General features: G+C 56.7%; 9 protein-coding genes across 9 annotated transcripts; 6 read left to right on the top strand and 3 right to left on the bottom strand.

The window, feature by feature from the left end:
- Nucleotides 1-39: 39 nt before the first annotated feature.
- Nucleotides 40-476, top strand: ACO1O0_005660 (uncharacterized protein; the record flags this gene model as incomplete). Its single annotated transcript, XM_083195072.1, has 2 exons — nucleotides 40-180; nucleotides 294-476. 2 exons carry the CDS (start codon nucleotides 40-42, stop codon nucleotides 474-476), a joined length of 324 nt encoding a protein of 107 aa, XP_083049985.1.
- Nucleotides 477-763: 287 nt separating this feature from the next.
- Nucleotides 764-2,546, bottom strand: UBP6 (ubiquitin-specific protease UBP6; the record flags this gene model as incomplete). Its single annotated transcript, XM_083195071.1, has 2 exons — nucleotides 764-2,469; nucleotides 2,531-2,546. The coding sequence occupies 2 exons, from the start codon at nucleotides 2,544-2,546 to the stop codon at nucleotides 764-766; spliced, it is 1,722 nt and encodes a 573-aa protein (XP_083049984.1).
- A 464-nt stretch (nucleotides 2,547-3,010) lies between these two features.
- ARC19 (actin-related protein 2/3 complex subunit 4 family protein) lies at nucleotides 3,011-3,657 on the top strand (the record flags this gene model as incomplete). The annotated part of the gene is made up of 3 exons (XM_083195070.1): nucleotides 3,011-3,013; nucleotides 3,083-3,409; nucleotides 3,478-3,657. 3 exons carry the CDS (start codon nucleotides 3,011-3,013, stop codon nucleotides 3,655-3,657), a joined length of 510 nt encoding a protein of 169 aa, XP_083049983.1.
- A 1,652-nt stretch (nucleotides 3,658-5,309) lies between these two features.
- ACO1O0_005657 (RNA-binding protein) lies at nucleotides 5,310-7,251 on the top strand (the record flags this gene model as incomplete). Its single annotated transcript, XM_083195069.1, has 5 exons — nucleotides 5,310-5,316; nucleotides 5,367-6,025; nucleotides 6,091-6,507; nucleotides 6,566-6,952; nucleotides 7,009-7,251. 5 exons carry the CDS (start codon nucleotides 5,310-5,312, stop codon nucleotides 7,249-7,251), a joined length of 1,713 nt encoding a protein of 570 aa, XP_083049982.1.
- A 1,078-nt stretch (nucleotides 7,252-8,329) lies between these two features.
- Nucleotides 8,330-9,637, top strand: sfh5 (CRAL-TRIO domain-containing protein; the record flags this gene model as incomplete). The annotated part of the gene is made up of 2 exons (XM_083195068.1): nucleotides 8,330-8,832; nucleotides 8,896-9,637. 2 exons carry the CDS (start codon nucleotides 8,330-8,332, stop codon nucleotides 9,635-9,637), a joined length of 1,245 nt encoding a protein of 414 aa, XP_083049981.1.
- A 2,842-nt stretch (nucleotides 9,638-12,479) lies between these two features.
- On the top strand, nucleotides 12,480-15,031 carry ACO1O0_005655 (uncharacterized protein; the record flags this gene model as incomplete). Its single annotated transcript, XM_083195067.1, has 3 exons — nucleotides 12,480-13,629; nucleotides 13,685-14,067; nucleotides 14,123-15,031. The coding sequence occupies 3 exons, from the start codon at nucleotides 12,480-12,482 to the stop codon at nucleotides 15,029-15,031; spliced, it is 2,442 nt and encodes an 813-aa protein (XP_083049980.1).
- Nucleotides 15,032-15,478: 447 nt separating this feature from the next.
- Nucleotides 15,479-17,358, bottom strand: ACO1O0_005654 (general substrate transporter; the record flags this gene model as incomplete). Its single annotated transcript, XM_083195066.1, has 3 exons — nucleotides 15,479-16,181; nucleotides 16,256-17,175; nucleotides 17,242-17,358. The coding sequence occupies 3 exons, from the start codon at nucleotides 17,356-17,358 to the stop codon at nucleotides 15,479-15,481; spliced, it is 1,740 nt and encodes a 579-aa protein (XP_083049979.1).
- A 761-nt stretch (nucleotides 17,359-18,119) lies between these two features.
- ACO1O0_005653 (P-loop containing nucleoside triphosphate hydrolase protein) lies at nucleotides 18,120-18,954 on the top strand (the record flags this gene model as incomplete). Its single annotated transcript, XM_083195065.1, has 3 exons — nucleotides 18,120-18,317; nucleotides 18,399-18,715; nucleotides 18,777-18,954. The coding sequence occupies 3 exons, from the start codon at nucleotides 18,120-18,122 to the stop codon at nucleotides 18,952-18,954; spliced, it is 693 nt and encodes a 230-aa protein (XP_083049978.1).
- A 61-nt stretch (nucleotides 18,955-19,015) lies between these two features.
- ACO1O0_005652 (transcription factor domain-containing protein) lies at nucleotides 19,016-21,354 on the bottom strand (the record flags this gene model as incomplete). Its single annotated transcript, XM_083195064.1, has 5 exons — nucleotides 19,016-19,331; nucleotides 19,392-20,577; nucleotides 20,633-20,939; nucleotides 21,203-21,232; nucleotides 21,316-21,354. The coding sequence occupies 5 exons, from the start codon at nucleotides 21,352-21,354 to the stop codon at nucleotides 19,016-19,018; spliced, it is 1,878 nt and encodes a 625-aa protein (XP_083049977.1).
- Nucleotides 21,355-23,163: the final 1,809 nt, after the last annotated feature.

The raw sequence follows: 23,163 nt of genomic DNA, 5'->3' as shown, positions 1-23,163 counted from the left end.
AAGTAAAAGCAAGGCAGAAGCAAAGCCAAAAAGGCTGTCATGTCCGCCCCCGCCGCCCGCACGGCGTGGTCGCGCGCAACAAAGGTCAAGGCCGGCGTGTGGGCGACGGGCCTCGCGGCCGTCATCATTGTCGGCACGCTGACGGGCGCGCAGCTGAAGCAGGACCAGCAGAAGGAGCAGGTGAGAAACCCCTCCCCCCTTTCTCCAACACATACATGCCCCTCAGGTTCGGCGGAGCGTGTGCGCATAACCCTGGAACACGGGAGGTGCTGACTGCTCTTGGCGGGGTGTAGGCTATTCGGCAGTTTCGTGAGACGACGCCCGCGGAGCAGATTGCTGTTCTTGAGGAGCGCAAGGTTGAGCTGCTGGAGCAGAGGGATACACTGCAGCGCAAGCTTGATGTGTTCCATGAGCGGGTCAAGGAGCGCGAGGCGGAGAAGCAGAAGAGGAAAGAAAAGGCCGAGTCCCTCAGGTGATGGAGAATGTGAGTCGTGGCCCGCCTAGGTCATGCTGTATAAATATTGGTTGTATACATTTGGCTTCATAGGAGTTTGCATAGCCATGGGTTGGTAGCATCTTGGGCATCCTAAGATCATGGCGTTCCGAAGGGGGGGAGGGATTACAGTTTTTTCATCATTGAATTCCACACCTTTCGTTACCAATCGTGAAGAAACTAGGCTGCCAATCTATGGGCCCAGGTTCCGGGAACCATCCGCTCAACGCCAAATTGTCTATGACAGTTACGCAATGTCCCCATCATACCTTACTCCATGAGACCCTCGGCTGAAGGAAGAGGGATGGCCTTGTACAGCAGGATCAGTGCCGAGTGCGACTCGCCTCCTCCCGCCAGCGTCGCAATCTTCTCTGCGGGCACCTCGGTGACCTTGTCGTCGTTGAACCACCACCACTGATCATCTTCCTCCGTCTTCTTGCCCGTCTTGGGATCCACATAGCCAGACTTCTTCACATATGCCGTGTAGTGACCGCTGTCAGCGCTGCCACCCTGGTGCGTCACCACACCTCGCAGCTCGTACAGACCCGACTGGTTGGCACCGTCGTCCTGGCGGAGAGCGGGGTCGATGAGAGCGTTGAGCTCCTTCTTGGCTTGGAGTAGGGACGCACTTCGCTCAGCGTCGATCTCGGCATCGGTTTTGTAGGTCTCGCCCTCACCCATAACAGTGTCGCCGTCCGCCTTCTTCTCCTCCTTCTTCTCGCCCCTCCGCTCTGCCCTTTCCTTCTCCTCCTGCTCCTTCTGCTTCCTCTCCTTCTCAGTGGGAAGTCCGGCACCGCCGGGAATGTCACCAACGTCCTGCTCGTGGGACTTCTTACGCCGCTTGCGGGCACGCTCAATGTCCTCCTCGTCCTTCCTGATCTCCCGAACCTTGTCGCGGACTGGGATCAGGGCCTTCTTCAGATCATCCGAGCAAAACTCCACAATGTCAAGCTCGTGGGGGAACGTGACCTTGCGCATAATCTTGGCCTTCTTCTGCGTCTCGCGCTTCCAGAAGAAACGGACGAAGTGGACGGTCAGGTACTTGGGGGCGCGGGAGATCTTGGACTTCTTCGTGTAGACAGCATCGCGCCCGAGGACCTCCGACTTCTTCTCCAGCTTCTCGCTCAGCGCCGCCAGGATACCGTCCCTCAGGTGGTTCGTTTGTCCGTCGATATGGCAGTTGAGCTTGTAGAACTGGTCCTTGGCAACGACGGCCTTCTCGCCACCGTTGCGTGCCTCCTCTTCGTCACATTCGAGTTCCGAGGTGAACTCGCCAGCCATGTACTTGTCGATAAAGGACATCTCGGGCGCATCCGCCGACTCCTTGACCTTGACCTTTTGACTCAGCTGCTGAACAATCTGTGACCACGCCTCCTCCGCATCCTGCTGTGCGTAACCATTTCCAGACTTGGACTTTTCCGCAAATTGGGGAAACACAACTCGCAACGCACTGAGGAAGTTCAAGGGCGGGAAAGGCTCCAGCGTCTCGCCCATTCTCTTGTAGAGGCCAGCGAGTTGCGCGGCTAGGTCCATCTGCGACATCCCTCCCATGAGGCCGGAAGAGGCGGGGCTGTACTTCTCCAAAGCCTTTTGGAGTTCTGGGATCGACCGAAGCGCCTGGAGCGTCGAGTTGAGGTAGCATGTATTCCCCAAGTTGACCAAGCCAGCCGGCGTCGCACCGACCTGCTGGGCTTGCTCAGCCTCCGTCATATCCTCGACAAACTTGACCACCTCCTTTGGCCGCACAAGGGTAGATCCACCGGATCCCGGCGATCCCATCATCATGATGGTCTGCCCAGCCTTGAGGCCGAGCTTGCCCATGTCGGCATCATCCTTGAGTTGGCCACCCTTGACAAGGATCTTTTGTCGTTCGGGCTCGACGTTGGTCAGGCTGTAAAGCTGGAGCTTGAAATCCTCTCCGGTCGATGTCGGGTCGACCTCGACTTCGTACTTCTTGCCCTGGTGCTTAACGACAACTGCGAGTTGGTCAATAAACGATGATCACCAGTGGGGTTGGACTTTGGAGGGGTAACGAACCTGTTGTTGAAGCCATGATGCTGAGCAGAGTCTCTTGTGTCGTTGAGACTAGGAATGTGCTGGTTGTGTAATGGGGTTTGGAGCTTCGCCGGTCTTCTGCGCAACCTTGAAAAGACGAGACGACCGAGCGGTTGTCGTGGCAAGTTTGCTGCCTCGTTGAACCGACAACGCGGGCAGCTGCGTCACGAAGGTGGTACCTGACAAAAAGTGGGGGCTTTTACCGCCACAGGTTCCACGGGCTTCCCTGAGCTCAAGCCACAGACATCGTCCGCCGGCCGTACCACAGCTCATCTGTTCACCCTCACGTGACACATCCCGTTCCCCGTTGCGACGAGCCCCACCAACAGACGTCAGGCCGGTCTGAGCGGTGCTGGAGCTCCATCCTCCAACCGCAAGTGACCCCGCTGGGAGCCTCCAAGACGACACGACGACGACGAGTGAGACGACACATGCCCACCTAGGGCTCCAGCTTCAGCAGTCATGGTGAGCAGAAGCTCTCCCCCGCATGGTACCATCGGAGCTTTCTGTGCTGATTTGCCAATGTTCCGCTAGTCTCAATCTCTTCGGCCGTACCTCCAGTGCGTACGGAGCAGCCTGACGGCCGCGCTGACGCTCTCCAACTTCGCCTCCCAGACGGCCGAGCGACACAATGTCCCCGAGATCGAGGCCCAGACGTCGCCCGAAGTGCTCCTAACGCCCCTGACGGTAGCCCGCAACGAGAACGAGCGGGTCCTCATCGAGCCGAGCATCAACTCGGTGCGCATCAGCATCAAGATCAAGCAGGCCGACGAGATCGAGCACATCCTCGTCCACAAGTTTACGCGCTTCCTGACGCAACGAGCCGAGTCCTTCTTCATCCTGCGGCGGAAGCCGATCAAGGTCCGCATATCCGCGCCCGCGCGCAGTTGTATTGTTGTTGAGTGAGACGGGATTCTAACGCAGTGCAGGGATACGACATCTCCTTCCTAATAACCAACTTCCACACCGAGGAGATGCTGAAGCACAAACTGGTCGATTTCATTATCCAGTTTATGGAGGAGGTCGACAAGGAGATTTCGGAGATGAAGCTCTTTGTATGGAACCCAAGCCTTCCGTTGGGGCGGAGAACCGCGCTGACCTGCCACTAGTTGAACGCGCGGGCACGATTTGTGGCCGAGTCTTTCCTCACACCAGTAAGCTCCTGCAGACTTTCTCGGCATGCGAATCTTTCTAACATCCTTTATAGTTTGATTAAAATCGCAAACATCGCTAGACGGGGTTGAGCAAGCATAGGGAACTACCGAGGCGCAAACATGTTGGAGGCGGGCAGAAGACGCCTTGTTGAAACGTGTGAGAGTTAGAGGCTACGTTAAATGACTATAAAATACATAGGAACGATCGCGGTCCAATTCGCCATGCCCTCGCAGACCGAATGTGCTTGGAATTATGTTCCCGGGTATCGGCACATCTGCTCTCCTGAGCTCTAGTCTGCTATCCGTTGAGTGGGTAATGGTGGCACTCCTGATCTAAATTGCCCTTACATCCTCTGCCACTTGATGGCACACCATCATCCACGTAGCTTGGGTTCCTGCGCAAGTCGCAGGTCATGTCGTCCAGACGGAGATTACATGGCACATAGATACATGTGGCGCCCCCCTATTCAAGTCGACCCAAGGAGCTGATGCCAGAAGAACAACTTCATTCAATCTCCAGAGAAGTTTAGGCATTCAATGCCGACGTACGCGAATCGCCGTTTCGGCCCACTGGCAGCTGTCAACACTGCCCGCCCTATCAGGGGCTAATATACCCTGTTTCTCTTCCACTCGCCGCCTACCTTAAAGATAGTGTATGTGCATTACCTATTGGGGGTTTTTCTTATAAGCCAATCATGTTGTTTTCCTACAATCACTAGTCTTTGTGTGTGAGGTTTTTAAGTCGTGTGAATGCACCCCTTTTCAACTCCGGCACTCTCCTCCCACCACTTCCTCACTTCACCTTCACTCCTACTACACAACTGAAGCAAATTGTGGTTTGAATGACGGGTCTAGCATTGTTGGCCCTCTTCTCCTCCATCATTCAACAAGCACGATAGCACTTCTGTTTCTTCGCTTCATCGTCTCGATCTATATCACCTTTGCCCTGATTGAACACACACCCTCGACATCACCGTCTCGTGTTGTCTTCGTCTGTTCCATCCAAATCTTTCGTCACACCTCATACCAAATACCTCTTGCAAAGTCTTCTTTCTCCATCTCGCATTATCTGAAGAAAAACAAGGTCCTACTGAGATCTTCGATTCACTGCTCTTTGGTTCATTCGCAAGGTATGACTATCTGCTTCTTTTCCGTTACCCTAAGAGCCATCACTAACCCACTCTTGTAGAGCCCAATGGCTATGACTACCAACGAGGTGAACCTCGCTGAGGTCCAGATGCTTGAACATGCCCTCAACGGCCACAGCCGCGGCACTAGCTTGGCTTCTGGATACACCTCGTCGGCGCCCACCAGCGTGTCGACCCCCATGCTCAACAACAGCCAGTGTGTCCAGCTCCCCGTCGCCGACAACAACGCTTCCAGAAAGCAGTCCATCCTGAACCCGGCCACGGCCTCGTACTTTCCATTCCAGCCACCCGCGGCTGGAGTTTCTCCTCAGGCACAGCACCCTCCAACGCGACCAGATGAACGAGACTGCTAACTTCATCAGTTTGACGGCACGGTTCCCAGATATACCAATGGAACCCCATTCACCAATAACCCCGCTTGTACTCCCCAGTTCAGCAGCGATGTGCCCTCCAGCGATCATGGGCAGTACCCCGTGATGCCTGCGCATGATGGCACCACTGGAACACCTTAGGTAGGTGGTCTAGTTAACGGACACGGAAATGGCGCTGCGGCCCTAAATGTTGCTTCACCCCGGGGACATGAGCGCACGATGGCCACGCAGGGCACCATGTACACTCCCCAGCATGTCGTTCCCACCTTGAACGGGAACGGAAACGTTGCTGGCCAGCCTCAGAATGGTGGCATTCCCCAGAGCCAGTCGTTCCAAGGTATCCCTTCTCTCCCCATTTCCCAGGATACTCCAAAGGGTGAAGGCAGCGACGGTGATGCGGGTCAGGCGTTCAGTCCCAGCTCGTCCCAGGCTGGCCACCTCACCGAACCACGCAACTATGCCCCCCGAACTTCTGGTCAGCCAGCCACCCAGGAGCCGCCCCCAAAGTTCAACCTCGGTATGGTCCCTTACAATGCTGCTGGTCAAGGAGAGTCACAGGACGTTTTCTATCATGGAAATAGTATGAACGGTGCAGCGGCGCCGCTCATTGTAACCAGCCCTCTTCCTTCGACTTCCATCCCCGCAGGTCCACCTGCTCATCGCTCGGACAAGCTACAGGCACTTCTTGACACCCCAGCAGGCGTCCCCTCCTACAGCACTGCCATGCATCCGGAGAATTTTCCTTTTGTTGAGAGCTGCCGGAGTGGAAAGGCCATCAATTATGGCGTCGTCAAGATTGGCAATGTGAGTGTCCATGCCCCCTCCCCCAATGGAACGATTTCAACCTTCTAACCCCCGGTCCGCCCTAGATTCCCTTTGCAACCAAGCGTGCTGAGGTGATTGCATTCCTCGGTCGAAATTCCAGAATCCTCAATGATACTGATGAGCCTGTTCACATCATAATGGAGAGGGTGACGAGCAAGACTATGGATGCCTATGTCGAGTTCTGCACTCTCGAAGATGCGATGAAGGCTGTGGAGAGACACCACAACAACACCCTAAGCGGGCGTCAGACCCGCCTAGGCGAGCGCAATGTTGATGTTGAGCTTTCCAGCCAGGCTCATCTCATGAAGGACCTCTTCCCTCTCGCTGTTGGTCTTCTTTGGAACGGAGCGACTCCTGATTTCAAGCCCCACAACCCCAATGAGCCATGGGATAATTTCAAGGGGTTTATCTCGGAGGAGGAAATGGTGATGCTTGTCAAGCATGTTGAGGTCCCTCATCGGGTAAGCAGGACGGACTTTCTTTACTCACCGTGGGCTCTGGCTAACCTTGCCCCTTTAGTCTCCCTTTTCCAAGGAGTGCCCTCAGCGGCCATACGAGTGCCTCATAAGCACTTTAAAGAAGTTTCCTTGGTCTTTCACGGGCCGCATCACCATTTCTCAGCGCCGGGCGCTGTTCAAAGCTACTTGCGAGCTCATTCGCCTCCTTGGAAGAGCTATTAGCAAGGGTGACGATATTTTGAATCTGAACGCGCAGCTCTACAGACGGCTCATTACGACTGCCATGTCTTGCCCTGGCTTCACGCCGCTCATGAAGGACGACCTCGCGTGGATGGTCAACATGAGCTACGGCGAACAGCGCCAGTATGGACAGCCGCCTTCTGCCCACTGCTGGTGCCACCAGTACGCGCTGGCCCTCAAGCCCGGCATGCCGCTAGATGTGGTTGAGGTGAGATGATCTCCACATCACGACTTACTGAGTAGAGACTGACAGCACGGCTGCAGTGGTACATTGCCGTCATCCGGGAGCAGAGCCACCGCGACATGATGAACCGCCACGTCCGGGAGCGCAACGACCAACAGGACAAGGCCCGGGACACGGACATGCACTGGGGCTATTTCTGGGTGGAGCTCGGGTACGAGCAGTCCATGGGCCCGGCGTTTGATTCCATGACGCTGGCGCAGGCTGCCAATGTTGAGTTGTCTGCCATTGAGCGCATCCTTGCTCGTGCTCTTCCTCACTACTGAATGGGATAGACGGCTGCTTGGGCTGCTCCTCGGAAGCCTTTGGAGAATGTCACTTGGGGTTTTTTGTTCTTTTTCGAAAAGGTTTGGAGAGAGGGAGAGGGAGATGAATGGTTGACATGGTGTTGCCTGTGATCGGATGCTAGTGGATAATGCAGAAAGACGAGTTTTGGGCAAGGCGTTTTGATTTTCTGTTTCTTCCGCCCTCGTTCGGAGCGGCAGGACTTGAAGGTTGGTTGGGGGGGAGGGGGGGTTTGCTGATGGTGCTGGCTAGATGGATGGTTGTCGAGTCTGACATACTGCTACATTGCTCTACTCTGGTACGTACCACTAAGTAATAATGAGTTGCTGGCACTATGGCGCATTGAGAGCTGGATGCACAATTCCGACACGCATAGCAAACAATGCTGAAGATGGGCTGGTGTCGATGAAGAGCAGGTGGAAGGCCTCGGACGAGGTCGGAGATAATGATCCGTGGATGTGACAGGTCCATTGCACCGTGTCCCCCCTGTTCAGTGGCTTCCCGTTGGTGGCCAGTGCTCTGCAGCCGCGCAGCGTTCCCGCCAGGCAGCTCACCGAATCGCTGCAGCTGACCCCTGCAGGACCCTCCCGGGCCATTCAAGCTCAAGCTCGCTGATCCCCCCAGCAGCTGCAGCTTGCAGTGGCTCCACCGCCTGGCGCCAGTCGTCACTCCCCTCATCCACGCTCACGTCAATATCAACAACCAGCCGTCAGCCATCAGGGGCCGCCGTCAATCTCTGCTTCCTCTCCTCCATCCTCAGCCATCACCGCTCTCTTCACCGCAAAGACGCCCTGTTGTGGCTTGCTTGGTTACTTGGTTACACCTAATACCCCAGACAAGACCGAGAAGGGGTGCTCCCTCGAAATCAAACTCCGAAACCCACTACATCCCTGTCTCGCAAGTTTGCCCACGGTTTCCCGCAGTTGCGAGAACCGGTGCCCTGTTCCAGCCTCAGGTTTTCATCGGCAGATATCAACCAACGTCTTCCTCCTTTCTTTCTCGCTTATCCTCATCCTCTTCCAACACCTCCAATCCCCCACAGCCCCTGTACATCTCACCATGTCTGCTGAGGAGACCATCACTGTTGCCCCGGCGGCTGCCGCCCCTGTGGCTGCTGCTCCCGCAGCTGCTTCCCCTCCGCCAGAGACTCCGGAAAAGAAGGAGGAGACTTCTACTCCCGCCGCTGCCCCCGCCCCGGAGACGCCCTTCTCCAAGCTCGCCGCCCGTCTGCCGGAGATCATTAAGTCGGCCGCGCACGGCGAGATGTGGGGTGTGGAGCTGTCCTCGGCCGAGCACGTCCCGACCAAGGTGGTGCTGCAGAAGTTCCTGCGCGCCAACAACGGCGACGCCGCGGCCGCCGAGAAGCAGCTGACCTCGGCACTCGAGTGGCGCAAGAAGCTGCAGCCGACGGCCCTCGTCGCGGACACGTTTGACGAGAGCAAGTACGGCGGCCTAGGCTATGTCACGGTCCACAAGGACGACAAGGGCAAGGAGACGGTGATTACGTGGAACGTCTACGGTGCCGTCAAGGATAACAAGAAGACCTTCGGGGATGTCCAGGAGTGAGTTTTCCCTGCCCCTTCTGGCTAAATATGAGAACGACCAGTATAGCTGACGACGTATAGCTTCATCAAGTGGCGTGCCGGCCTCATGGAGCTGGGTGTGCAGAAGCTCAACCTCAACGCTGTGACCGAGCCCATCCCGGATGGCGGCGAGGACCCCTACCAGATGATCCAGGTGCATGACTACATGTCGGTCAGCTTCTTCAAGATGGATCCGTACGTCAAGGCTGCCAGCAAGGAGACCATTCAGGTTATGGGCATGGCGTACCCCGAACTGCTGGCCCACAAGTATTTTGTCAACGTGCCTACTATCATGGGCTGGATGTACGCCGCCATGAAGCTCTTCCTCGCGCCTGCTACCCTCAGGAAGTTCCACCCCATGAGCTCTGGCACCACTCTGGCCACGGAGCTGACCAGCATCGTGGATACGCTGCCCAAGGAGTACGGTGGCAAGGGAGAGAGTGTCAAGGAGGTTGGAGAGACGGTGAAGCTGATCGACATCGAGGGCCAGCCTAAGAAGGAGGACATTCCTTCTGAGGCCCCCGAGGCGCCAGTCGCGGCCGTCAAGGAGGGTGAGGCTAAGGAGGATACTAAGGTTGAGGAGCCCAAGGCTACCGAGACGAAGCCTGAAGAGCCCAAGGCTGAAGAGCCCAAGGCTGAAGAGCCCAAGCCCACTGAGACGAAGCCCGACGAGCCTAAGGCCCCTGAAGAGCCCAAGTCCGGTGAGCCCAAGGCTGAGGAAACCAAAGAGGAGCCTGCTGAGGAGACCAAGGCTGCCGAGCCCGAGAAGAAGGAGTCGGCCTAAGCCTGCGTCCCTCGAACCAGGGATTGATTTGTCCTTCTGTTCTGGCTTGAAATGCTCGTCTTCTATTGTTGATATACCTATACCCCACTACTTGGTTTCCATGGCGTCTATAGAGGCGCATGGTAGATACTAGATACCTTAGTTTGTTGTGTGCGCTCCTCTTATCGAGATTCGATGCATTAATAGATATTGTTCTGCTTGATATGCCCTTTCTGGAGTGTTAGTAGTAGGCTGACTCGTCGTTGCGAGTAAGATCTCGTTACCGTCATTCGTAAGACCTGGAGGTATGGCGTAGCGATTTCCTAGCGGTACCGCGATCATTTCGCGATGATGACTCGCGGCGCGGTTTTGGACGAATTTGCTGCGTGGATCCTTGCCACTTTGCTACTACGCCGAGAGCGGGATCGTGACCACCTGACGACGCCTGCATGAAGGGGGCCACCTCGATCATAGCAATCTGTACAATTTCTTATTGACAGCGAGAAATTGACTGCTGAACCCGCATAATTCGTGTGGTCATCTCACCTGGCACGCCGGTGGCTTTGTGTACCTCACTGTTCAGTGATTCGGCGGTTCGGCGGGTAGATGGTCATCCCGATGTATCCGCGGTTTGGTTCGATAGAACCCAAGATAGACGCGAGAGAGAGCGATCATCGACCGCTGGATTCTTCTTTGCTAGCGGGTAGTTTTTGAATGAATTGTCGCCCACTCTCCTTGCGCGAAGGGTGATTTGCAGTGCCCTTGAATTATGTGCCCTCTCTTGGCGCTGTGGCTGCGAGGTAGGTGGTGGCTTTGAGGGGGTTACGGATCTTTGGGGAACTAACCCATACCGCATTTTCACAGCACCAAAAACAATGGAATATCAGTACTCTGCTCTGTCTATTATTTCCCTGGGATAGAGAGGGTTTGCAAAAGTGGTATCTGGCAATCTGTTGACTAGTTGCCGTTGTATTGCTGTTGGTAGTAGGAGGTGATAATCACCCCTTTGGGCCGGGCGGGGCGCTGGGCAGGCTAGCCGGAAATTTCTCCTGAATTTTTCGAAGCGTTTCTTTTATAACAAGTGTTTTGTAACTTGCGACGCTTGGTTACTATGGATGTGGATATTACTGTGCTCAGGTGTTCGGCTGTGAGGTTGATCCTTGACACCAACATTAGGATTCGTCGTGTACCATCCCACCTCCAGCCGTGAGTGTCCCCGAGGGGGTGAAGGGGCAAAATTTGGGTAGCGAGACACGATGAGGACCACACAGCCTGTTTCCGATCGATTGTCTCCGATTGGGCCATAGTCGGACTCTTTCTGTGCGAAAATCGAAACCGTAGCGAGAATTTCTAGCAACATGGCCCTTCAGTCTCCTCGGAAGGGCCACGAGGCGTGGAGGGCCGTCCCGTGTCCCCAGGTGAGACCGCGGCCGCGTTTCGCGATAAGAAGCGCAAAATTTGCTCCGAGTCTAAGCATAAACTAGATTGATGGATTTGATTGAGATATCTCGTGAATATAGGGTTCCTGGGCAGAGGGGGCCGAGTGTCACGGGGACAGCCTCGCTGGCACAAAGGTGCAGAACCACCCAATAAGGCACCAGCGGGCAGTTTCCAGGCAACATGACACACTCACGAAAGAAAGAACTAGCTATCCAGTTTGAACGCGTTTAGGACAAGTGTGTTCATTTCGAGTAGTATTGCGCAGATCCAACTCCGATAGTCGAGTGTATCCGAGCAGGACAACTACTACCTATCGACCCTACCAGGCCTGACACTCGATTGTGCACGCCCCCAATTCTGCGTGTACATGATGCACGGGCGATCCCCGCAGGACGGGAGAGTTATATCAAAGGCGATGGCACTAGTTTGTGGTTTTGATCGACGAGTTAGGGGGTGGCGGATGGCAAGTGGGTGACATGGAGGAGAGGACGTGAGAATGTTTACGGCGAGGTGTTCGATGAGCAGCAGTTCCGTGCGCCTCGCCAATCATTGATGCGGGCCCTTATTATTTGGCTTTTCCGTCTGGCCTTATTAATAAACCAGGCACGCTCTCTCGCCCTCTCCTACATCCTACAAACTTCCCTTGCCTCACCTCTTACCTCTTACCCCCCCTCTTGCCTTCTCTGACTTTCTCCCACAACTCGACTCTCCTCTCCCCAACGTCCATTTCCTCATCACCCTTTTCATCACCCTTTTCACCACCCTGACAGACCTCCTAGCCTAACGACGCGCGCACCGGCCTGCATCTCAGACAGCTGCTGCGGGCCGCTATCGAAGCTGTCAGGCACTACTACCTACACCTGAACGCGTATCCATCGCCAGCAGCTAGTCTCGGCCTTCCCTTGTGCTCATTGCCCGAAGACAAGCTCAGCAGTGGCCAGATCCGACTGTGTGTGCCCGCCGTCTCTATTGCGGGACTCTTTCGGGTCAGCGTGAATCTGACCCCCGACCCGAAGAAAGCTGGAAGCTCTGCCGTTGTTTGGTGGTGTGCTCCAGTTGGTCCGTTGGCGGGCTGTGCTGGCTTCCAGTTTACTGGCTGGCCCACGCTCACACGCGTTTGTCTTTTTGGTTCCCACCCTTACACCCACCCTCCCGCCCCAAAACCCCTGCGGGTTTCCCAATTCCCATACCTGCCAAGTCCCAAAGTAGGGACGTGCCATAATAATACCTACCGCTCCCGGATACACGCACCTGTGCCGCGCTCGCTGTCACCCCTTCGACCGCGACACTCGACACTCTCCTATCCTCGCCGTCCCCGTCTATTCACGCTTCTTGCCAATCTACGCGGCACCCACGCGCACCCATCCATCCCTCGCTTCATATGTGCGCCATTCGCCATATCTAGCTGCTCCAACCCGCCTCAATGTCGCTGTCTCCCGAGAGCAGCTTCTCGGCTCCCCCATTGGATGTCTTGTCCAATACCGCGTCGTCCAAGTCCACGCCGCCCACCACTGTCGCCGACAGCGACAGCCTGCACTCCGACACGTCCAAACACGATGTCATAACTGTCGCGGTTGGGCCGGATGCTGGCCCCGTTTCCGAACAAGCCGGCGCGCCCCAGGACCACGCGCAGGAAAACGACCAAGGACCTGACCATGGACACGACCGCAACGCCGATACACCCGGTCGCGTTCGGCGGGCACGCGGTCCCCCTCCAGTCTATAACCTCGCCAAACTGGTTGGCACGGACGGCCACGGAAAAAGACGCGCTAAGGGCGATATTGTCTCCAACCGCCGCCGCCGGACCATTGGCAGGGCCACCATGATTGACCTAGAGGAGCATGCCGACGAGATCTCTGAACGGAAGCCTACCAAGGCTGCGCGGGCCACAATTGACGCGCTGAATCTCCAGTGGTCGCCCAAGGGTTCGACTTCCCCGCGCACGCGCCGCCAGATCAAAGAGTCTCCTCGTCCCCTGCGTGCCTCGTCGCGTCGAGCCGCTCCCGAACCTCCTTCCCCGACCTCAAAGGTATCCGCGGCCACCGCGAAGCGTAGCCGCAAGTCGACTAGCAAGATCGAGGTATCAAATATCCCCCGCGAACTTAGGCGCCTCCAGGATACCAAGGAGTTCTCCCATGTCGACGACAAGCCAGTCATCTACACAGTGTGGGCCAATGGTAAATATGTTGATCCCAAGGAGGCCAAGGCACCGCCGGCGCGCAAGAAGGCCAAGGTTGATCCCGAGCCCGTCGACGCGCCCGAAAAAGAAAGCTCAGAGCCCATCACCAACACCAAGCAGCGGCGCGTCAAGAAACACCTGGACAAGGGGCTCTATGCTGGTCAGGATGCCCCTCTGGACCAGGCCAAGGGCCTGACCCCGGCTGAGAAGAAGACGCTCGCCGAACTTCCCGAATTGATCCCCAGCGGCCGTGTTAACAAGATCATGCCGTCGCCCATGTACACAGGTCTGCGCCTCCTCATTGCTGGCCGGGACTTCAAGCTCCCCTACAATATCTGCAACCCGCTGCCGCCTGGTCAGCCCAAGCCGGACGAGTGGAAGAAGATGACCAAGAGTAAGGACAACACTAGCTCTATATCAGACGAAACAGGATTTCTGACCAGGTACAGACCGATTTGTCGGAGAGTCTAGGGAAGTCTGGCGGAAATCACCGCACTTCCACGACTACCAATCCAAGTGTGTATGCAAGCCGGAAGACGGCTGCGGCGAGAGCTGCCAAAATCGCATCATGTTATATGAATGCGATGCCACCAACTGCAACGTTGGGCGGGACTACTGCACGAACCGTGCTTTTGCTGATCTGACGGCTCGTCGGGCGAAGGGCGGCAAGTACCGCGTTGGAGTTGAGGTTATCAAAACCTCTGACCGTGGCTATGGAGTACGGAGCAACCGCTGCTTCGAGCCCCACCAGATCATCATGGAGTATGCGGGCGAAATCATTACTGAAGAGGAGTGTGAGCGCCGCATGAATGAGGTCTACAAGGACAATGAGGTCGGTCACCCTGAAAAACCCCCCCTATTACGATGCCACCATTAACCCCGGACAGTGCTACTACTTGATGAGCTTTGACCAGAACATGATCATCGATGCCACTACTGGCAGCATCGCTCGATTCGTGAACCACAGCTGCAACCCCAACTGCCGGATGATCAAGTGGATCGTGTCGGGCCAGCCACGAATGGCATTGTTTGCAGGGGATAAGCCCATCATGACCGGAGAGGAGCTGACGTATGACTACAACTTCGATCCCTTCTCATCCAAGAATGTGCAGAGCTGCCTCTGTGGAGAACCCAACTGCCGCGGCGTCTTGGGCCCTAAGACGCGTGAGCAGAAGCCCAAGCCTGACATTCAGAAAGCTGTCAAGGCCACTATCAAGGCCGGCAAGCGTAAGCTGCAAGACTTGATGGGTGGTGAGACGGCAAGCAGCAATAAGCCTAAGAAACCCCGCATCACGAGCACCAAAGGCGCGCTGGCGAACGTCGGCTTGCAGATGGCCAAAGGGACAGCAACTGCTATCAAGAAGAAGGTGTCCGCTGTGGCCTCCAATGCCAAGAAGGTTGCTCTTGGTGCCAAGACACCAGCCCAGCGTCGCGTCAACGCAAGTGCCGTGATTAAGAAAACGACGACGAGCCGCGTCTCCAAGGCTTACGGCAAGACGGGGGCTGCCAAGGGGATTGCTAAGGGACCTGCTAAGAAGAATCAAGTCGCAGCCCGCTCGACAGTCGCGGCAAAGGCAAATGGGGGCAAGGCAGTGAAGAAGACGACGACTACGACAAAAAAAACCACGACCACCAAGGCGGCCACTACCAAGAAGGCGACGGCGAAGAGCGGCGGCGTAACCAAGGCTCGCCCCACCAAAAAGCCCACCGCTGCTTCGCGAATGAGTGTTTCGGAGACGAAGAAGAAGGAAGAGTTGGACCGCCAATACGAGATCACGGTTGCTGACCCCGATTGAAGGACGTTGCATAAGAGTCAAGACGATGAATGAAGATGGACGGTGGATGATGATTCGGACACATTTTTGCTAGGGATAACACTGGAAGTGGGTTATTTTGCTCTGGGGCAGGCGGGAGTATGGTGCTCGGATATGTACAACAGGAATTGCTGGGCGTAACGGGACTTGCTTTTGCTTCTTGCTCACTCTGTTCTATCTTGCTTCATTCTGAGGGCCACCGGAGCATTATTGCCAAGGAGTTCCGGGGGAGGTGTAAGGTGTACGTATAGGGAGCTGCAAACACACGATTTCTTGCTCATGGTGCCAGTTGGGAAGGGCGACGTAAATTATTATTTTTTTAATGAGGATGTATGGTTTCTTGGTATTCTTCTGTCTATCGCCTGTGTACGACCCAACTACTATCCAGGCAGGGTATATATATATATTACTACTACTTGCATACTTTCCTTAGACCATCTGCCCACGCTCGTTGTGCTCGGCCCTCACGTAGTCCACCTTGTCGACGGGCAGCGGCTCAGTCAGACCCATGGCGGCGGCAATCTCGGCCAGCCTCGCCTTCTCCTCGTGGGCAGCGGTGTCGCCAAAGACCATGTCCATGTCCTCGAGGCTCTTTCCGCGGGTCTCGGGGACGAAGAAGTAGGTGAAGCCCAGGGCGAGCAGGCAGAAGGCGGCGAAGAAGATGTAGGTGCCCCAGCCGAGCTTCTCCAGCATGTCCGGGGTGACGAGGCCGATGATGAAGTTGCACATCCACGTGGCCGACGTGGTGATGGCCATGGCCTTGGAGCGGTTGCCGAGGTTGAAGATCTCCGAGGGCAGGACCCAGCCGATGGGGGCGAAGGAGAAGGAGAAGTTGACGTCGTAGATGTAGATGAAGGCGATGCCGGCCCACCCGGCGGCCTTGTTGGACACGAGCGAGGCGCCGTAGCCGCCGACGATGCCGCCGACGATGACGAGCGACACGAAGGTGCCGGCCGCGCCGCACATGAGCAGCGGGCGGCGGCCGACCTTGTCGATGAGGAACAGCGCGGGCAGGGTCGACAGGGTGTTGACGATGCCGTAGACGCCGGTGGCGAGGAGGCTGGATGTGTTGCCCGAGAGACCGAGCTGGGCGAACATGGTCGGGGCGTAGTAGATGATGGCGTTGCATCCCCTGGAAGCGTGTGTTAGTTAGTCCAGTCCCAAAGAGTGATGAACAGCTAAGAGGACAGGGAGGGGGGAACTCACATGAACTGCTGGAAGAACATGATGCAGGTGCCGATGGCGAGACGGCGGAACGCAGGCCAGGTGGACACGAGGGCCTTGTGCTGCGACAGGAACAGGCGAATGCCGGACTGACCGGGGAACTTGTCGCGGGTCATGGCCTCGTCGAAGAGAACCTCAGCCTTGATGGCCAGGTACTCACCCTGCAGGGACTCGGTGTCCGGGTGGACGCGGCGCAGCTTGGCCAGGGCGGCCAGGGCCTTGGTCTCGTCGTGGCGCATGAGGAAGAAGCGGGGCGACTCGGGGAAGAAGAGCATGCCCAGACCGAGGATGAGGGCCGGCAGGATCTGGATGGACAGCGGGATGCGCCAGGCGGCCTCGGACTGACCCGTGCAGCCGTCAGGGCCGACGTCTTTGCGAGGGTCAAAGGTTCTGTGCGACTCGGTGCCCCCCGTGTAGGGGATATCCGGGGCGCAGCGGGCACCGCCGATGTACTGTGTGCCGTACTCGAGCCAGTAGCTGATGAGAATGCCCAGGGTGACGCTGAGCTGCTGCAGGACGACGAGGGTGCCGCGGATGCCCGGCATGGACACCTCGGAGATGTACATGGGCACGATCATGGTGAGCTGGCCCACGGCGAGCCCGGCCACGGCGCGCCCTGCGAAGAGCATGGGCATCGAGTTGGCTCCAGCCTGGATGGCGGAGCCGAGGGTGAAGATGACGACGGCCAGCAGCATGTCGCCCTTGCGGCCCAGGCGATCAGCGATTGGGCCATTGACCAGCGACCCGAACCACGCGAACAGCAGCAGCGTCGACACGAACCAGCCCTTGAAGCCCGTGTCCTGCGAGATGCGCGGGAACGCGACGGCGAACGACTCCATGGTCAGGACCCCAGAGACGACGCCCTGGTCATAGCCGAAAAGGAAGCCTCCCATGCTGGCAAACTAGAACATGCCCCGGCGTCAGCAAACGGAAACTCAACAGCCACATCACGAATAATGATAACTCACAGCAGACAGGCCAAACAGGTACGGGTTCTCCCGCAAGAGGCGCCAGACGCCCTTCTTGGGGGCCGAGGCATCGTTGGCCGCGGTGGGCGTTGTGGTGGAAGTAGCTATTTCAGCCATGGTGATCAGCTCTACGGATACTATTCGCAGATTCGCAGTTGGCAGCTCTCAACTCCAGGCCGCGATCCCCGCCCTTTATAGCTGAGGGGAAGACTTCCCCCATGCTCGGCCAACGTCCGGCAGCCCCATGGGGAGCGGAGCCCCGTGGCACGGCCGAGTGGGCATCATGGCCCGATGCGACGTAATGGTGCGTGCATCTGGTCACCTGGTCACCTGGTGATGCCGGTAGACGGTAGACGGGTAGACGGGTCGACTCCACTGTGCCTCACCGGTGGAGGATCGTGTGCCGGTCAGCCGCATCCGGGCGACTGTCGTCCGGCCCACCAGCAACGACCCAACACCAGCATCAATGCTCCTTTGCTAGCCTCGCGCCTCCTCTCTCATCCTGTCACAGTCCTGGACTCCTGTTGTCGCCGTAGTCTGCCCGAGGAGCCCCCCGCTGGCCCAATTATCTTTTCGCCCTCACTCCACTCTGACAAACTTACCAAGAACCCGGGTTTGGGCAATCCGGGGCTCCATCAAATACCGGGGTCGAGCCGATGGACGACTGCCCTCCGCGTATACGACTTGCCAACCTGCAAGCTTGCCAGCGCTCGGAGCACAGTGACATGAATGCGTCGCGTCCCACAATATCCAACGTCGCGGCTCGGTTTGGGACATGGGTCGCAGTATATACTTTCCATTGACTACTAATCTCAACAGAATTTGCCAGTCCTGAAGTGGTTTGACATATGCCGGGAGGCTCTCCAAGTCCAGACGCCATGAGCCCACCGTCCAGCCTCGACAAGACAACGCTGGTGCTCCAGGAGCGCATTGAGCGACTTCTTCGGCACCAAAAACTTTCCGACCCCAAGAGGCGCATCCTCATCGCCCTAGCCGGCGTACCTGGCTCGGGCAAGACGACCGTCTCCGACGCCCTGCTGCGCACCCTGCCCAGCCATGGCATCACAGACGTCGCGGTACTCCCCATGGCAAGTTGGCGCCCATTTCTCTCCCCCCATTCCCCGTCGTTGAGGGGGCCATGGCTGACCCGAGACCAGGATGGCTTCCACCATACCAGAGCAGCCCTGGCGACCTTTGACGACCCGGAGCTAGCCTTTCGCAAACGGGGTGCCCCGTTCACCTTTGATGCCCGGGCCCTGCTCCGGCACGTTCTCGACCTGAAGGCCATTCCGGTCACGGAATGCGACGAGCCCGAGGTGGTGCTCTACGCGCCGAGCTTCGACCACGCGGTCGGGGACCCGGTGCCCGACGCCATCTCCATCTCTTCACGGTGCAGAGTCGTCATCGTCGAGGGCAACTATACATTGCTCGACGAGGAGCCGTGGAGTCAGGTGGCAAAGGCCGTGGACGAGAGGTAACAGGACCTGCATGGCCCCACTGCTCTGGTAACCAACCTTGCTGACTTGCATGACCAGATGGTTCGTCGATGTCCAACCCGATGTCGCCAGGGAGCGGCTAGCTCTCCGGCACCTACACGCGGGCATCGAAAAGACAATGGAAGACGCTGTCGCTCGCGCCGAGGACAATGACCTTCCCAACGGCCGCCTGATCCGGTCGAAGCTCATCGCGCCAGACGTCCGGATTGTTAACTGAATCAGGGAGGACGCGCCTTGGAACAGATTCTAATCAAATTGGGGGGCGTGGGGGTCCGGGCTCAGACTCCTGGCCCTGGGGCCGCCGGCCAGCCAAAGAGCCCAAAGAACTCGCCTCCGTCGCTGGGCCACGTCGAGAAATCAACCAGGCTCGGGTCGAACTGCACGCTGTCCCAGGGTACCGGGCCAGCTGGGTTGTTTGGCACCATGACATCCAGGATGTCTGCGCACCGCTGGGCCATGGGGTTGTCGGCGTAGGTGATGCGGAAGACGCCCCGGGCGGCGTCCAGCTCGGCCTGCCATCTCCCAATCTCGGGGGACTCTGCATCCCCCAGGATGGCTAGGGCAATGACGAGAGACGCATGGAAGAGGAAGTATCTAGCGCAGCCAGTTAGCCCCTAGATGGGAGAAGTCCCGGGGGGGGAGACCTGTACTTACATGGAATACCACGCCACAAGCCTCGTCATGATGCCGCTCTGCGAAAAGCTTTGAATGGACGTAACCGTAGAGCTGGCCGCATTGACAGCCGTATTCCTGCTCCTGACATCGGTCTCGCTGGAAGTAGTAACCGAGAACGTCTGCTTGCTGCGCTCGACCGCCCGCTTCAGGAGGATCTGGCGGAAGAGAATGATCTTGAGATTCCAGAACCGCCACCACAGACGGCAGCGCGCAAACAGAAAGGCCGGATCAGCAGATGTAGGACCCTGATCCGTGCGGAAGTACAAAGGCAGCCTCTCAGACCACGAATCCAGCTCGCGGTCCATCGAGATTGCGTCTTCCGGTGACAGCCCCGTGGACGAGAGCAGGCGGTTGGAGATGTGGTTTGAGTGGACGTGCAAGTCACCCTGCCATTTCAGACCAGAGTAGATTGTTGGCTCGAGTGACTCGTCGGGCACTATCGTAGTCCTTGCCGTGAGGCACTCGTCGGGAATGTTGAGAACAGGTTGGACATCCATGGCGTCCTTCTCGGGGAGAAGAATCGGTCTCCCAAAGGTAGTCGACGCGCCGCTGTCGAATATGTACAGGCCCCACCAGACCCTGCGGCGCATCTCCCGCTGGAGCACATTGATCTCCCAGTCGGGCAGCTCCCGATGTAGCCCCAGGCTGAGCGCCATACGCGTAGCCAGTCCCAGGAAGTTGGAGCCCGTGTTGGGCTTGTTGCGTTTCTGGCTCAGATTGCTGAGCAAGATCAGAGCCTGCACGAAGGTGAGGTTTGCACTCTCGAACAGGGACTCGTCTTCGCCAAACGAGATGGCGCGATGGTAAAGATCCTCGTCGACCCCAGACTGCGCGCCGTCTATGCAATACGCACCCAGGGCCAGGACCGTATGCACCAGCATCTGCCACGAGCGATAGCGTGGCCGGGGTATGACCTCGTGGTACTGGGCCCGGAAGGTTGCCTCGTGGACAAAGGGATACGTCCGGTGGTAGATCGAGAAGTAGCTATCAATCAGCTGCTCCACGACTTGGCGGGATTCGATGGACCTGGAAAGCCGAGAGGAAGCTTCCATGCGGCTGTAGCTCTCCGGCGAGTCGGCGAGCCTGGCGTAGGAGTCTGACGTAGCGTTGGAGTGGCCAAGCCAGAAGAGCATCGATCTCAGGAAGAAGACTCCCGCCGTTGATCCTATGATATGATTAGCATTCCCCGTTAGATTGACAAGTCGGATGGGGCGTCATACCTAGATAGCCGGTCCCTTTGGGCTCCACAGACAGAGAGGCCATACCGTCAGCCAGCTCGTTGACGTCCTCCTGCCAGTCAAACCCATCGGCTTCGTCAGGAACAGCTTCCGATATGGATTCCTCCACCTGTTCGGGCGCTCTACGGGATGTTACGGGGACTTTGGGCGACGACCCAGACGGTTCTGCCAGTGGCGCGGATGAGCGCCCTGCAGATGCCCCCGACCTTGAGGCGAGTGCCTCGTCTAGGTTGACATCGGGCAGCAGCTCGGCAAACAGGCTCTCAAGACTAGCAAGGCGCTTCTCAACCTGGGTCAAGTACCTGCGGGATACACCATGTCAGCAGCATGGACGAGTATGGCAACGGGGCGCAACGCGCGGTGTTTGCCCGGTGGAGCTGGGGGTGTGTTTCTCACACTCGAGTGAGAGGCGAGCGGGCAACCTTTCCGCTGTAGTTGCAGATTCGCCCATGGTGCCTGCATCCGCTGCATATAGGCCTTTGCTTGGAACACTGGGCGTTGGTCAGTTTTGCGCTAGATGTTGATGCTGATGGAGTCGATGGCCACTCTCACCTTCAGCTTCTTGACGCGACACGCATCGCACTGGGTCCAGAGTCAGAGCTGATTTCATCTCGATGGGGGTTCCGAAAGGTTATAAAACACTAAAATGGGGATCTGGCACATACAGCAAGGTTCTGCTCGGCATGTGTTGAGGTGGAGCTCATGTCGTTGCGAGATGGTGGTGGTTCAAAGATCTGAAATGGTTCTCTTTCTTTCCTTCTCCGTCCTCGGCCTCAAGTTGCGCGACTTAGCTACCCTGGACCGCATCCGTCATCTTTGGGAGGCTTACTTCACAATTCGCGACTTTCCATAAATGACCCAGAAATTAATAAGAACGCATAGACTTTTTTTCACTTTCGATGCCCGAATTCTCCATTTTGATGTTGATAGCCTAGCGTCATTGTTTCTGATACTTAGGGGGGCGGCGTGATACAACTACATGCTATATGCCCATGCTCTAGGCACGTCAGGAGTATCGCAGCTATATCCCAAACATCAAGCCATAAAAGCCTCACAAGGCAGAATGCTGTAATTCCACCTTGATGATGCATCACGACTCTGGCCTCCTACCTTACCGAACCGTGAGGGATAACAAGCCGGCCATCAACAAGGGGTTAGCATAGACTGCGCCACTAGCTATTATGAGCCTGTAACAGAGGAAAAGCCTCACTGCTGACATAGGCTGACACGTAAAGCCTGTATACTGGTTCTGGAGAAATTCTAGAGATCGTGTGACGTTCGATCCGGGGGTTGCCATGCCACCTGGCGGTTCACGGACTCTAATTAGTAGCGGTGAAAAGTGCACCCACCTTTTTGAAGAGCCTCATTCTAAATCTGACATCATGAAATATTGCAGTGCTGGAAAATAATAGGAAACGACCGGATATTGTATTCAAACCGAGTACAACCAAGTAATCCATAACTGTCTCCTACCCGTCATAAGCGCTTGGCTGCGTGAGCAGCCAGCCTCCCCAGACCCAGACCACCTAGACCCCTTCTATAACGTGCTGAACATGTGCTATTGCTAGCCTTGTCTAATTTCTCTAAACGTGCCCACCCTCTCTATCAGTATTGATCTGTGGTTGTCCCCTCGATGCCTTCAGCGTGGAGCTCTGTTGTTGTCGGAGTCTTGGGTGAACCACCGGGTCCTAGGTCTGCGGCCTTGAGAATGACTTGTAGATCCCATGTTGTTGAAGCGGAAATGACTGTGGAGGGCACGGCACCTAAGGGGGTGCCAAAGTGCCAAAGTATCAAGGGAATGAAAGCTTGAGCAGTTGTAAGCAGGAAATCACTTTTTCGGAGGTTTGGGGTTCTCACAGCACCACGCCTACTCCACGTCGCAGTTACCGCATCGCCTGTGCGAGGTGCACAAGTTATTGGGGCAATTGATGTCGGTAGGTACCGACAGATTGCCCATGAGACACTGGCAGCAGGTCCATCGGACTCCATCGTTGGCGGACATCGCGATAAAAGCAATGTATAAGATTGGGTATGTGGTTTGCGATTCAGACCGGTAGACTCGATGTGAGAGTCACTTGGTTGAGAACTCGACTAGGACGAGAGCTGTTGATGGTTATATAGGAATTGTGAGAAGTTGAGTTGTTGATGCTTGTGTAGAAATTACGAGAAGGTGAACTAGACTACCTTTCCATCTTATATACTCGGTAGGTTGCCCAAGTTTGTATAGGAACATACGGTATTAGTAGGGCGTGAGTTTGTAACGTATTGATTTGATCTCACCGAGGGCGGAACCGCCATTACACTGCCCTGAACAATCATCCACCAGTCGTCCATGGCCGTGTTCAGGGCGAGGGTCCTAGATTGGCGTTGGAAGGGTTGAATCCAACTTCATCTCGGTCATCTCCAGGTGCGAAGGCTAGAGGCAGAATGAGGGAACTCCAAACGAGTGGCAGCGAACCCTGGACAGCTGGGGCACGTGTTGCGAGGAAACATTCAGTCCGGGCGTTTGCCTT

This window comes from Amphichorda felina (assembly GCF_050947745.1).
Source record: "Amphichorda felina strain 45539 chromosome Unknown scaffold_5, whole genome shotgun sequence".
In the NCBI taxonomy this organism is placed as follows: Eukaryota; Fungi; Ascomycota; class Sordariomycetes; order Hypocreales; family Bionectriaceae; genus Amphichorda; species Amphichorda felina.
Note: the sequence above shows the minus strand (reverse complement) of the source record. Positions and strands in the feature narration are given on the sequence as shown.